The 14,821-nt window shown below is 44.1% G+C and overlaps 1 protein-coding gene across 1 annotated transcript in view; it reads right to left on the bottom strand.

The window, feature by feature from the left end:
* Positions 1 to 6,075, bottom strand: part of DYNLT1 (dynein light chain Tctex-type 1) — a 37,455-nt gene extending 31,380 nt beyond the window's left edge. Inside the window, exon 1 of the mRNA XM_073575691.1 lies at positions 5,986 to 6,075. Coding sequence (XP_073431792.1) covers positions 5,986 to 6,045 — 60 coding nt within the window. The 5' untranslated portion in view covers positions 6,046 to 6,075. The remainder of the gene's footprint in view (positions 1 to 5,985) is intronic.
* Between the last annotated feature and the right edge of the window lie 8,746 nt (positions 6,076 to 14,821).

Here is a 14,821-nt window from a genome sequence, read left to right as displayed (position 1 = left end):
CACTTTATGAGGTTATAACTCTGAAGCGCTTTAACGGATCCTGCTGATTCTGAGATTGTTTTCTGTGACATATTTTACCTCATGTTAGTGGTAAAATTTCTTCTATGTTTATTTATGAAAAAAACGGAAATATGGCGAAAATTTTGAAAATTTGCAATTTTCAAACTTTAAATTTTTATGCCCTTAAATCAGAGAGATATGTCACACAAATTTCTTAATAAATAACATTTCCCACATGTCTACTTTACATCAGCACAATTTTGGAAACAAATTTTTTTTTGTTAGGGAGTTATAAGGGTTAAAAGTTGACCAGCGATTTCTCATTTTTACAACAACATTTACAAAACCATTTTTTTAGGGGCCACATCATATTTAAAGTCATTTTGAGGGGTGTACATGACAGAAAATACCCAAAAGTGACACCATTCTAAAAACTGCACCCCTCAAGGTGCTAAAAACCACATTCAAGAAGTTTATTAACCATTTACGTGCTTCACAGGAACTGAAGCAATGTGGAAGGAAAAAATTTACATTAAATTTTTTTTTGCAAAAAATTTAATTTAGAACCAATTTTTTTTATTTTCACAAGTGTTAAAAGAGAAAATGAACCACAAAATGTGTTGAGAAATTTCTCCTGAATATGCCGATGCCCCATATGTGGGGGTAAACCACTTTTTGGGCGCACGGCAGAGCTCGCAACGGAAGGAGCACCGTTTGACTTTTTCAACACAGAATTGGCTGGAATTGAGATCGGACGCCATGTTGCGTTTGGAGAGCCCCTGATGTGCCTAAACAGTGGAAACCTCCAACAAGTGACACCATTTTGGAAACTAGACCCCTTAAGGAACTTATCTAGATGTATGGTGAGCATTTTGAACCTCCAAGTGCTTCACAGAAGTTTATAACATAGAGCCGTGAAAATAAAAAATCATTTTTTTTCAGCAAAAATGATCTTTTCGCCCCCAAATTTTTATTTTTACAAGGGTAACAGGAGAAATTAGACCCCCAAAGTTGTGCAATTTGTGCTGAGTCCGCTGATACCCCATATGTGGGGGAGAACCACTGTTTAGGTGCATGAGAGAGCTCAGAAGGGAAGGAGCGCCATTTTGGAATGCAGACTTTGATGGAATGTTCTGTGGGCGTCATGTTGAATTTGCAGAGCCCCTGATGTGCCTAAATAGTAGAAAGCCCAGAAAAGTGAACCCATTTTGGAAACTAGACCCCCCAAGGAGCTTATCTAGATGTGTGGTGAGCACATTGAACCACCAAGTGCTTCACAGAAGTTTATAATGCAAAGCCGTGAAAATAAAAAAACTTTTTTTTTCCTCAAAAATGATTTTTTAGCCCACTATTTTTTATTTTCACAAGGGTAACAGGAGAAACTGGACCACAAAAGATGTTGTGCAATTTGCTCTGAGTACGCTGATACCCTATATGTGGGGGGAACCACTGTTTGGGTGCATGGGAGAGCTCGGAAGGGAAGGAGCGCTGTTTTGGAATGCAGACTTTGATGGAATGTTCTGCGGGCGTCATCTTGCACTTGCAGAGCCCCTGATGTGCCTAAACAGTAGAAACCCCTAAAAATAACCAATTTTTGAGATCCTCCAAGGAGCTTATCTAGATGTGTGGTGAGCACTTTGAACCCCCAAGTGCTTCACAGAAGTTTATAATGCAAAGCCGTGAAAATAAAAAATCTTTTTTTTCCACAAAAGTGATTTTTTAATCCCCCAATTTTTTTATTATCCCAATGGTAACAGGAGAAATTAGACCCCCAAAGTTGGTGTGCAATTTGTCCTGAGTACACTGATGCCCCATATATTGGGGTAAACCAATGTTTGGGCACACACCTGGGCTCGGAAGGGAGGGAGCACCATTTGACTTTGTGAACGAAAAATTGGCTGGAATCAATGGTGGCACCATTTTGCGTTTGGAGACCACCTGATGTGCCTAAGTAGTGGAAACCTCTCAATTCTAGCTCCAACCCTAACCCCAACATACCCCTAACCCTAATCCCAACCCTAACGCTAATCCTAATCCCTAACCCTAATTCCAACCCTAACCCTAGTTCTAACCCTAACTCTAATTCTAACCATAACTCTAATTCTAACCCTAATTCTAACCCTAACCCTAATTCTAACCCTAATAGAAAAATGAAAATAAATATATTTTCTTTATTTCATTATATTTCCCTAACTAAGGGGGTGATAAAGGGGGGAGTTATTTACTATTTTTTTCATTTTGATCACTGTGATAGGGTTTATCACAGTGATCAAAATGTACATTGGATGAATGAATGGAATCTGCCGGACGGCAGATTCAGCGGGTGCACTGCGCATGCGCCTGCCATTTTCTTCCCGGACCAAGATGGTGGCGCCCACTGGAGGAGGCAGGAGAGCCCGAGGAACCACCGGGAGGTACTGGGGGGATTGGGGACCCTATTTCTCTCTCTTCTGATGTGCGATCACATTAGAGGAGAGAGAAAGTGAAAGCAAAATCACGCTTTTTTTTCTTGCAGTTGCCATTATACGGTTAATAACGGCGATTGCAAAAGCGGGGTTGGTAAAAACTGACCTGAATCATGTTCTCTGGGGTCTCGGCTACCCCCGGCAGCCAAGACCCCAGAGAAAATCCGACTCTGGGGGGCGCTATACACTTTTTCCACAGCGCCGTTAGTTAACGACGCTGTGGTTTAATTACCCTTAACTACCGCCGTTAAAAGGCGTATTGGCGGTAGTTAAGGGATTAAATGCGTTTATCAAGCAAACACGCCTCAGTTCCAGCACAGCTCCACTCTGCTGAGCTAACCCAGCTGCTGTAATTAGGCCTGTAAGACTTGAGCTGGATTATAGGAACAACCTTTTTAACCCAGACTGTTTTGGTTGCTCCTAAATACCAGACCCAAAATTCAGTTAAATTATAACTCTCAGTAACCCAGTGTTGCTGGTACAGATTTTACAATGGTGAGGCCAACCACCTCAGTGGCACATATCTGCCAACCATGATCTTACCTCCTGCTTTCTTACATACCCCCCCTTTGCCCAAAAGCTAGGGCTCATTACCATCTATTTATATAATTGCCTTGTAATGTTTTTATTTCCTATTCTGTCCAGATGTCACCTTATCCCAGAATTCCAAGAGGAGGAAGTTCACCGACCGCCATATTGGGACACCCAAGTGATGGGTGTCTCAATATGGAAACTGCTGCTGGTACAAACATATTGAACGGTACCACCAGTGGAACACCGTCACACCACACACACTCACACCTAAACTGGTTGCCAACAGATGGTCTGATTAAGCTGTTGAAATGCCCTCTAAGGCTCTGAAGACTACTTAACCATAACTGATTTTGTGCCCTTTAGAAGATCAGTTAGAGGTGCTGCCAATATTGGAATATTTGGGGCAAATTTCTATAGCCTATATTTCCCAGAATGCTCTGACATGTTTTTTTGTGAGGAGGCGGGCCAGCTCTGTATCGCCTCCACTGAGACAACATCAGGAATCCTATAGGGATTTACAATGATGTGAGTGTGAGAGTCAGTAGGTAACTCATGCAGGATGCCACGAGGGAGAACTGGTAACTTCACAAATCTGTCCTATTCTGGTGTACCAATTTCCATCTGTGCTGTTTTTGAGAAGGTGGCAAAGTTTCTACCCACATTCTCCACCAATTTCAGATCTATGGTGGTCGCTTGGATACAAATCAGCACAAGGTTTTTATATCAAAGTAGCATAAAGTTTATTGTCCGCCATAAGCTTAGCAGCTCCAAAATCACACTAGCATTTCTCCAGTACCAATGAATAGTATAAACAGTAATGTCTTCAGGCGCAGTGCTCCAATGTAAATGTAGCAGCGTCAAACTCAGAATTCCAGACAGTATCAGTTCAAGAAGTTTAAACACGTTAACCAGACACGTTCGCCAGTTCAGCTCCAGCATAGCTCCACACCGCTAAGCTACCTCAGCTACTATTAGGCCTGTAAGCCCTGGGCTGGATTATGGGAACAACCTTTTATCAACCAGACTCTTTTGGTTTCTCCTAAGTCCCAGACCCCAAATCCAGTCAAATTAACTCTCTTATTTATTAGTTAGTAATCCTGTTACTGGCATAGATTTTACATTACCGAGACAAAACACCTCAGTTGCACATATCTGCCATCTAGGATCTTACCTCATGCTTTTTCACATCATATATGATGTTTTTTTAAAGGGATTATCCTATATAAAAAGGAAAATCTCCTCCAACAATGCCATGCCTAAATTTGCTAGGGATGGGGTGTCATTGCATTCAGCACTCATAGAAACGCTGCTATTTTTTGTAAATACTGAAATTAAAATAATTATGAAGTTATGGGTTAAAAGATAAGATAGCACAGTTTTAATATATTCATGTTGGATCTTGTAGTTTTATAGGTGGAAAACATTTGCCATCATGGCATGGACCCCGGCACATGCCAAAGTCCACTGACACACTATGGGGCTCGTAAGACGGTGGAGCCGCTGCCAGCGATGGGGCCGGTGCCACATACTTCTCCCTGCTCCTCCGCAGGTCTGATCTCTTCTGCGTCTTTTGACTCTCTGACGTCTCAGGGCAGAAGGTCCGATAACATCACTATAGCGTGCCCTCTGCGCTGAGCAGTGCAGGGAGTCAGAAGATACTGAAGAGACCGCAAGCAGCAAGGGAAGAGGGAGAGGTAATTATTTGATTATTTTTTAAAATATATGGAGCATTATGTGGAGCCATTTCTGTATGGATAATTACTGTATATGGCGCCCATTCTGTATGGAGCACAAATATGAGGCACATTATGTATGGAGCATTAATAGGGGGTCCATTCTGTATGGAATATTATATGGACCCATTCTGTATGGAGAACTATATGAGGCCCATTTTGTATGGAGCACAATATGAGGAACATTGTACATGAGGGACAATATGGGGCACATTCTTTTTGGAGCATTATATGGGGCCCAGTCTGTATGGAACACAATATGGGGCCCATTCTGTATGGAGCACTACTGTATATGGGGCCCAATCTGTATGGAGCACTATATGGGGACCATTTTGCATGAAGCATTATATGGAGCTCATTATACTGTATGGAACATTATTTGCGGCTCATTATACTGTATGGAGCAATATATGGGGCTCATTATACTGCATGGAGTAATATATGAGGTCTTTCATACTGTATGGAGAAATATATGGGGTCCATTATTCTGCATGGAGCAGTATATGGGGCTCATTATACTGTATGTAGGATTATATAAGAGGAAATTGACTTTTGTAAAATGTATATATAAGTAAACAAAAAGAAAAAAGATCAGTACCTCCTAGTGTGAACACGTGCATGCTGCAAAAACTGTATAATATAGACAAAAAAGAACACAGAAGCACATGTGCATGAATCAAGGCCATGTGAAAACACAGAAAAACATTAAAAACATTCAATTTAGATTAAGCTTCTCAAAATTTTTCAAATAATTTTTTACAAAATTTTTTTTTACTTACAGTGATACATGAAAAAATGAAGATTCTTAGTGCACAACTTGGCCAATTCATGTATGTCCATCAACAACGGCAAGGTGACCTCCCTCTGATGGGTCCCAGCTCTACACTACAAGCCACTTCTGGGCCACCAGCCTACAATTTTGGACCAACATGTCACTACTGAGCTAAGCCTACAATTTAACGCAGGTAGAGCTGATTGAGGCACCTGTAAGGCCAATAGGAGGGGTGCAAGATCAGACTGGAGGCAGCCAGCCTCCAGACTTACTTAAATAAGCAAAAACAACCAATCTGTACCTCCTAGTGTGAACACGTGCAAGCTACAAAAACTGCATAATATAGACAAAAAGAACACAGCAGCACATGTGCATGAATCTAGGCCATGTGAAAACACAGAAAAACATTAAAAACATTCAATTTAGATTAAACTTCTCAAAATGTTTAAAATAATTTTTTGCAAATTTTTTTTCTACTTACAGTAATAGATGAAAAATGAAGGTTCTTAGTGCACAAATTGGCCAATTCATGTATGCCCATCAACCACGGCAAGGTGACCTCCCTCTGGTGGGTCCCTGCTCTACACTATAAGCCACTTCTGGGCCACTAGCCTACAATTTTGGACAAACATGTCACTACTGGGCTAAGCCTACAATTTATGGGCAGCTAGAGTTGATTGCCGCACCTGCAAGGCCAATGGAAGGGGTGCAAGATCAGACTGGTGGCAGCCAGCCTCCAGACTTACTTAAATAAGCAAAAAAAAAAAACCATCAGCACTTCCTAGTGTGAACACGTGCAAGCTGCAAAAACTGCATAATATAGACAAAAAAAAGTCTATATTATGCCTCCGAAGCCACTCCTTTGTTATTTTAGCTATGTGCTTAGGGTCATTGTCTTATTGGGAGCCAAGTCTGAGGTCCAGAGCACTGTGGAAGATCTTTTCATCCAGGATATCTCTATACTTGGCAGCATTAATGTTTCCTTCAATGGCAACCAGTCGTCCTGTCCCTGCAGCTGAAAAACACCCCTATAGCATGATGCTGCCACCACCAATTTACACTGTTGGGATTGCATTGGGCAGGTGATGAGTAGTGCCTGGTTTTCTCCACACATACCGCTTAGAATTATCACCAAAAAGTTCTATCTTTGTCTCATCAGACCAGAGAATCTTTTTTCTCATAGTCTGGGAGTCCTTCATGTGTTTTTTAGCAAACTCTATGCAGGCTTTCATATTTCTTCACTGAGGAGAGGCTTCCGTTGGGCCACTCTGCCATAAAGGCCCGACTGGTGGAGGGCTGCAGTGATAGTTGACTTTGTGGAACTTTCTCCCATCTCCCTACTGCATCCGTGGAGCTCAGCCACAGTGACCTTGGGGTTCTTCTTTGCCTCTCTCACCAAGGCTCTTCTCCCACGATTGCTCAGTTTGGCTGGACGGCCAGGTCTAGGAAGACTTCTGGTGGTCCCAAGCTTATTCCATTTAAGTATTATGGAGGCCACTGTGCTCTTAGGAACCTTGAGTACTGCAGAAATTCTTTTGTAACCTTGGCCAGATCTGTGCCTTGCCACAATTCTGTCTCTGAGCTCCTTGGCCACTTGGCCAGTTCCTTTGACCTTATCATTCTCACTTTGTTTGACATGCACTGTGAGCTGTGAGGTCTTATATAGACAACTGTGTGGCTTTACAAATCAAGTCCTATCAGTTTAATTAAACACAGCTGGACTCCAATGAATATGCAGAACCATTTTGAAGATCACAAGGAAATGGACAGCATGTGACTTAAATATGAGTGTCGGAGCAAAGGGTCTGAATACTTTTGACCTTGTGATATCTCAATTTTTCTTTTTTAATAAATTTGCAAAAATTTCTGCATTTCTGGTTTTGTTCAGTCAAGGTGGGGTGCAGAGTGTACATTAATGATGAAAAAAATGAACTTTTTTGAATTTACCAAATGGATGCAATGAAACAAAAAGTAAAAAATTTAAAGGGATCTGAATACTTTCCGTACCCACTGTACAATAATACTAAATGTTAGCAGTGATAAAAATTACGATTAAAAAATCTCAAAACATTTTACAAAATTAGAAAAAACTTTTATTAAGTATATCTGTCATGGGGCAGTAGTGGGAAAACCGGGGACAAGGAACCTGGGCCCCTGAACTGCCCCTAAGGCTAAGGGGGTGCCCTGACTTTCCTAAACTTGGGGGTACACTTAATGGTAGTGAGGCCCAAGTCTCCGATCTGTCCCTATCTCCTGTTTAGCCCTGAGCTATACCCCCAGCCCCCTCCCCAGTGTTAAGGGCTGGCGGAACACACCAAATAATAAGATGGTGTTTAGGTGCGTTCGCAGCCCGAGGTCCACCGTGCAGAGGTGTTAACTGCTGCTTGGTAATGGCGGACGCGATATGGCGGTGCAATAACGGCACACACGGGTTAACCTCACCCAAGGTGTACCGAGGCGAACTCTTATGACTTAGAGCCGCACTACCGCAAATAATAGATGCCGTAGCCTGTTTTCGCTCACAGAGCTCGGCAGAGTAAGCGCTAGCGTAACGTCACAGAACTCAGCCCTTAGACAGCAGGACTGAAGTCCCTCTAGACCGCTAGCGCCCGGCACCGCGACTGCGATACCAACAGGGATCAAATAAATGGCGTGTGCAAGTGTGCAGACGGCCGGTATGCACTGTGGCCTATAGGCTAGCCACTAGCAGGCGCTGACTCAGTCTCTAAACCCTAACAACAGACGTATCAAAGGGTAGGGGTTTCATAATGAGTCAGACACCAGATACATGCATCCATCATCATACACACCAAACTATTTGAGTCTATCTTAGCGCATGGCCGAGCGGCCATGCGAACCTTTTATAGCCGCAGGCGTCCGTGATCCTCCTTGCTTCTCGGATGGGCCAATCCGAACACGAGCAGGACCTGAGCACATGATCTTTGATCTCCAATGGGAGATCACTCCACAGGCATGCTCAGTGGCCCGACATGAGGACTTAGTCCCTGGAGGATCTTGCTGCTGAGCAGCATGCATTGCCAAAGCTGAACCAGGGGTGGCAGCAGCAAGCAAGCCCACGGAGCTGGTCTGGACAGAGCGCCGGGACCGACGAGTTTGCTGAGCAAGCTCCTCTGCGGCTGGGGAGGAATGGGAGACCGTCGGAGGCAAGGCTCGGAATTCCCACTGTGCAGCGCCGGAAATCCGAAGCCTAACACCCAGGAGGTGAGAGGGAAACAAGTGTACTGCACCAATAACACAAAAGGAAAGATATAACAGACACCTAAGGGTTAAATAAACAACAAAACTTAGCTTTCTCTACAGCCACAGCTCCGAGCAGCAGAGTAAGGCACCAGATGGAGGTTATGGCTAGAGCTCCACTGCAACACAGCCTGCTTCTGACTCCAACTTGGTTGGTCTCCAAAGAGGAATAATGTCACCAACAGTTAGCTGGTCCACTTGGTGAGCTTATATAGGAAGGTGGGAGTGGTTTCCTCCTGCCTCAACAGATACATCAGCCATGCAATTACACCAGTGGCCACCGGGGGCAAAAATCCACCAGCAGACTAACTGAACTTGTAGTAACACCAGCGGCCACCGGGGGCAAAAACTGATATTAACCCCCGATGGCCTGAAAGGACAAATGGTTATATATGAGGATCCAGATCTGTCATTGATCCAAAAATGGATCTTGACAATATCACAGATACATGGAGAAGGGAAGGAAGGAAGGGGAAGGCAGAACTACATGTACACACAAACAAAAAGAGGCACACATGCTACCAAAAAAGGGAGTGAACAATATTCACATCAATAATATAACCAATCATAGTACTAACCCATTACATTGCCAAATGGCCTAATGAACATAACCAATATTATATAGTAGGCATATGTATTTAGTGAGCAATCATCATTAGTATGTCTGATCAGATGGCCAGGGATGATCTGTAGCAGTGCACCCTCTCCGACGCGCGTTTCGGCCAGCACAAGTCTTTTTAATACTAAATGCAAAAGAAAAAAAACCTACAAAGGCTGTCCTGTTCTTGAATATCAAGGGTTTTAAATTCTTTTTATCTGTCTTGACTTTAATTGTTGTGCTGATGGCGTTTGATGCTCCCAAAAATGTTTCTTGACAGTATTATCTCTTACAAATGTACTAATGTCATGAATTTTAGATAAAACATCAAAATTGTAAACAGGGGCAAAATTCATACCCATTGATATGAATATATTAAAATGGTGAGTGGTCACCTAACATGATGCAGTTCAAGCTTAATCTGGCTTACCCCGGTGTACGTCCATAGCCCTGGGGTATGAGTTGTGTAGGCTTCCTCGGGGGCTGTGTGGACCAGTGTGTACTGTAGTGCACGTCCCCACAGGTGTACCTAACTCCAGCAGGGATGATCTCAGTCATGGATGAATGAATCACTACTTTATTCAAAGAAAAATAGATGAAAAACACACAATTAAAATCCAGAGAAGAAACAACAAAAGAGGACCATTTAGAAGAAAGAGGTGAAACTGAGCTTTTCATTTAGATCGAATGGGGCCTTAGTTCCCAGGGAAACAATCCCGCGACATTCCAGCTGTGAAGAACACTTTTGTAATCACCACCCCCGATGCCGCAATGTGCTTTATCAATTGCCCGTATTTTGAGGTCATCAGGGTTGCAATTTTGCAGTTTCAAGTTACAGTTTGAAATGTCTGGGAATGGTCTTGAGACCTGAGATGTCTTCAGTGTCCCTTGCTGCCTTAATGTTCCTAACGTGCTTCCTGGATCAGATGCAACATTTGTATGATGTGTGTACCACATAGCTTAGGTTGCAGGTAGAAGAAAGTAAAGAAAGCTGTGCCTGCGCTACACCAGCATGTTGCAGACAGCATCTCCTGCTCCCTGAAAAAATCAAAAATAGGCTGCATTTCACCACTGACACCTGGAAGAGCAAACATGGGCAGGGACATTACATCTCACTGACTGGGCACTGAGTGACTCTGGTGGCTGTGGATGCAGGCAGTCAAGGGGCTTCTCCACAAGTCTTTGAATCCCCAAGGCTTACGGGACACACCTCTGGATCTAACAGTTCCTCCACTGATTCTGGCTCTTCCACCTCCTCTAGGGCCTCCACCTATGCCCTCAACCTCTCCCTTAATCAGACACGTGTTTCAATAGTGCAAATAAAATCCCCCCCACCACTGTACTGCACAGTCATGGCTCACCGCAATCAGTCAGTGTTCAAATTAATATGCCTTGGAGACCCCAGTCACACAGCTCTAGAGTTGTGGACAGCTATCCAGGCCGAGTTAGAGCAATGGCTGTCTCCGCTGAACCTGGAGCCAGGGAAGGCCATATGCGATAATAATGCAAACCTGGTGGCAGCCCTATGCCATGGCAACTTCGCACATGAGCTTTGAATGGCTCATATCCTCAACCTAGTGGTACAGCAATTTCTATGCCACTATCCCAGCCTGGATGCACTGCTGCAGAAAGCACAGTCACTGTGTGTTCACTTCCGCCAATCTCACCCCACAGGTCATCGACTTGCATCACTACAGAGGTCTTTTGGGCTACCGGTTAACCGTTTTATTTGCGATGTTGTGACACGGTGGAATTAAACTCTGCACTTGTTGCAGTGACTGTGGCAGCAGCGATGAGCCCTGGTTCAGTATATCCTTTTGCATAGCCTGGGCCAATGCGGTACAGACATGGTGCAAATCACGCTTGCTGAGTGGGCACAGATGAAAGACCTCTGCACCCTTCTGCACAGTTTTGAAATGGCTACTAAGATGGTTAGCCCTGAAGATGCCATCATCAGCATCACTATTCCAGTCATCTACATGCTGGAGAACATTTTGAATAGTCTGCGTGAAGAGGTGGTAGTCCCAAAGGAAGAGGAGGAAGCACAGAAGGATGCGGAAGGGATAGCAATATCTCAAATTTCCAGACTGTTGTTGCACAGGTGGATGCCATGGAAGGTTGGCTTACAGCGACCAAGTGTGGCTCATGGTACCAAACAAACTGTAAGTGAACAGGTAGAAGCCGAGGAACAAATGGAGGAGGACGAGGTAATGGACTTACAACAGTAAGGAGATGAAGAGGATAATGAGCCCCTTTGTGTTGTTCATGGTTGGCGGGAGAGAATGGCGGAAGCAACTTTGAGTGCTACCCCGCCACCAACACACCATTGACTTGAACCTTATTGAAGTTCCCGACACATGAGCGCCTTCTTGCTGCACTATATTCAACTTGATGCTCATATTCTTATGGTTAGAAATAGTGTTGACTACTTGGTTGCTACTCAGTTAGATCTATGGTACAAAAGTCAATTTAGTCAGATGCTTCCCACCCTGGAAAGGGACGAGTGCATGCTGGAGTATCGAAACACACTTGTAGACAATTGGTTTTCCCTAAGACACACAGTGTGCATCCCTGCTGTAGATGTTCAGCCCCGGGAATGTCAAGGCTTTATCGCAAAAATATTAGCAGGAGCAGCAGTGTTGGTGGCATAAGCAATTTCTGTGAGTCATTTCACACATTTTTTAGACCAGCCCGTGCACCAGCAGAACAGAGTACAAATCTGACACATTGTGAAAGACTGGAGAGGATGGTACAAGAGTATCTGGAGCTCAATATCAATGCCATCAGGGGGGAGTTGGACCCTTTTGCATTTTGGTCTTCAAGAATGGATGAGTGGCCTGAGCTCGCCTGTCATGCCTCGGAGGTTTTTGTCATGCTCGGCAGCCAGTGTTCTTTCAGAACTTGTCTTCAGCGCTGCTAGTGGTGTTCTGACGGCTGTCCCATGAAAGTGTAGACTGCCTAACTCTTATCAAGATGAACAAGTCATGGATCTCCAATGACTTTTGCACTTCAGTCGTAAACTTTGCAGTCTAGGCGATGGTGTAGTTTTTAGTGTCATGCATTGATTTAGCATTACTGAAGTCTGTTCCACTTTTGTGGTGGATTTTGTGACTGCTGTTGCTACTGCTGCTGATGTTCCGAACAATTTTTTGAAATGTGGAGACTTCAAATAGTGTCTCCATATGGTGGGTTGCCTGTAGTAGAAGGTCTGTCAGAGGCCTGTTATACTGTTTCTACTCTGTGGAAATTGTATTATGTATTATACTGATGTTTGTGCCCTCTGAGTGTGACTGAAAAAAAAAATGAAAGTGTTGCATGAGGTATCAGGGCTTCCAGCTAAGAAGGCTTACACCACTCCCTTGACCACCAGGTCCTCACTGAAACGTCAATTCCAAGCTGTAAATGTTAGACCAGGCCCTGATATCTATTTCTACTGTGGGTCAAATGATGCCACTTTTCATGGTGTCTGCCCCTAATTTTAGCTGTTTTGGGATGCTTTTTGTCACCTTTTAAGGTGTTGTCTATACGTTTGGTTTGACCTCCCATTGAATCTAATGGGGTTTGGGTACGTTCGTGGAACTGTTCGGCGAATGTCTAAACGTTCGGCGAATCAAACCCAACTGAATCTTGAAAGGTTCGATCATTTCTAATTAAAAGCTCCATATAACCCTTTGAATAACTAGATGAAAGATCCTCCCCTGCTTTTTGAACATATCATCAATTGTGAAGGAGGGAAAAACCTGATTGCGAAGACCTCTAGGAATTAATCCTTTTGCCACATAACATTCCAAAGAAGGCTTGTTACACTGTTTTTATTATTATTTATTTCTATAGCACCATTGATTCCATGGTGCTGTACATAAGAAGGGGTAACATACAAAGTACAGATATCACTTACAGTAAACAAACTAACAATTACAGACTGATATAGAGGGGAGAGAGGATCCTGCCCTTTCGGGATTACATGCTACAGGATGGTGGGGAAGGAGACAGTAGGTTGGGGGGTTGCAGCAGTTCCAGTGATGGTGAGGCGGTAGTTCCAGTAGTGGTGAGGAGGCAGCGCGGATCATTGCAGGCTGTAAGCTTTCCTGACGAGATGGGTTTTCAGGCTCCGTCTGAAGGATCCGATTGTGGTTGATAGTTGGACATGTTGGGGCATAGAATTCCAGAGGATGGGGGCTATTCAGGTGAAGTCATGGAGGCGGTTGGGTAAGGAGTGAATAAGTGCGGAGGAGAGAAGGAGGTCTTGAGAGAACCGGAGATTACGTGAGGGAAGGTATCGAGAGATTAGTTCAGATACATATGGGGGAGACAGGTTAAAGATGGCCTTGTAGGTCAGCATTAGTAATTTAAATTGGATACGCTGAGGGAATGGGAGCCAGTGAAGAGATTTGCAGATGGGAGAAGCGGAGGAGTAGCGAGGAGAGAGATGAATTAGTCGGGCGGCAGAGTTAAGGATAGACTGGAGAGGTGCGAGGGTGTTAGCAGGGAGGCCACAGAAAAGGATGTTGCAATAGTCGAGGTGGGAGATGATGAGGGCATGTACAAGCATTTTAGTAGAATGAGGGTTGAGGAAGGGACGGATTCTGGAAATATTTTTGAGCTGGAGGCGACAGGAGGTGGAGAGAGCTTGGATGTGCGGTTTGAAGGACAGGGCAGAGTCAAGGGTTACTCCGAGGCAGCGGACCTCTGGTACGGGCGAAAGTGTGATATCATCAATTGTTATAGATAAGTTGGGTAAGGAAGAGCTGTGAGATGGGGGAAGATGATCAGTTCAGATTTCTTTACATTCAGTTTGAGGAAGCGAGAGGAGAAGAAGGAGGATATGGCTGATAGACACTTCGGGATTCTGGACAGCAGAGAGTTGACGTCTGGGCCAGAGAGGTAGATCTGAGTATCACCGCCATAAAGGTGGTACTGGAATCCATGGGACTTTATGAGTTGCACGAGGCCAAGTGTATAGATTGAGAAGAGTAGGGGTCCTAGAACAGAGCCTTTGGGGGACTCCAACAGAGAGAGGATGGGATGAGGAGGTAGTGTGGAAGTGGGAGATGCTGAAGGTGTGGTTGGAAAGGTATGAGGAGATCCAAGGTCTTTTATGCCAAAGGAGGAGAGGATCTGTAGTAGGAGGCAGTGGTCAACTGTGTCGAAAGCAGAGGACAGGTCTAGAAGGAGGAGTATAGAGTATTGTCCATTAGCTTTGGCTGTAAGTAGGTCGTTGATAATTTTGGTCAGGGCTGTCTCAGTGGAATGATGGGGACGGAAACCAGATTGTAGATTGTCAAAGAGCAAGTTAGATGAGAGGTGGGAGGAAAGGTCAGCGTGGACATGCTTTTCCAGGAGTTTCAAAGCGAATGGGAGCAGCGATATTGGGCGATAGCTGGACATGGCTGTTGAGTCGAGAGTTGGCTTTTTAAGTATAGGCGTGATTGTGGCATGTTTGAAAGCAGAAGGGAAGGTA

The sequence above is a fragment of the Dendrobates tinctorius genome, unplaced genomic scaffold (assembly GCF_039654945.1).
Source record: "Dendrobates tinctorius isolate UK_male_01 unplaced genomic scaffold, ASM3965494v1 ptg000046l, whole genome shotgun sequence".
In the NCBI taxonomy this organism is placed as follows: Eukaryota; Metazoa; Chordata; class Amphibia; order Anura; family Dendrobatidae; genus Dendrobates; species Dendrobates tinctorius.
This window is presented reverse-complemented; position numbering and strand designations above follow the sequence as displayed.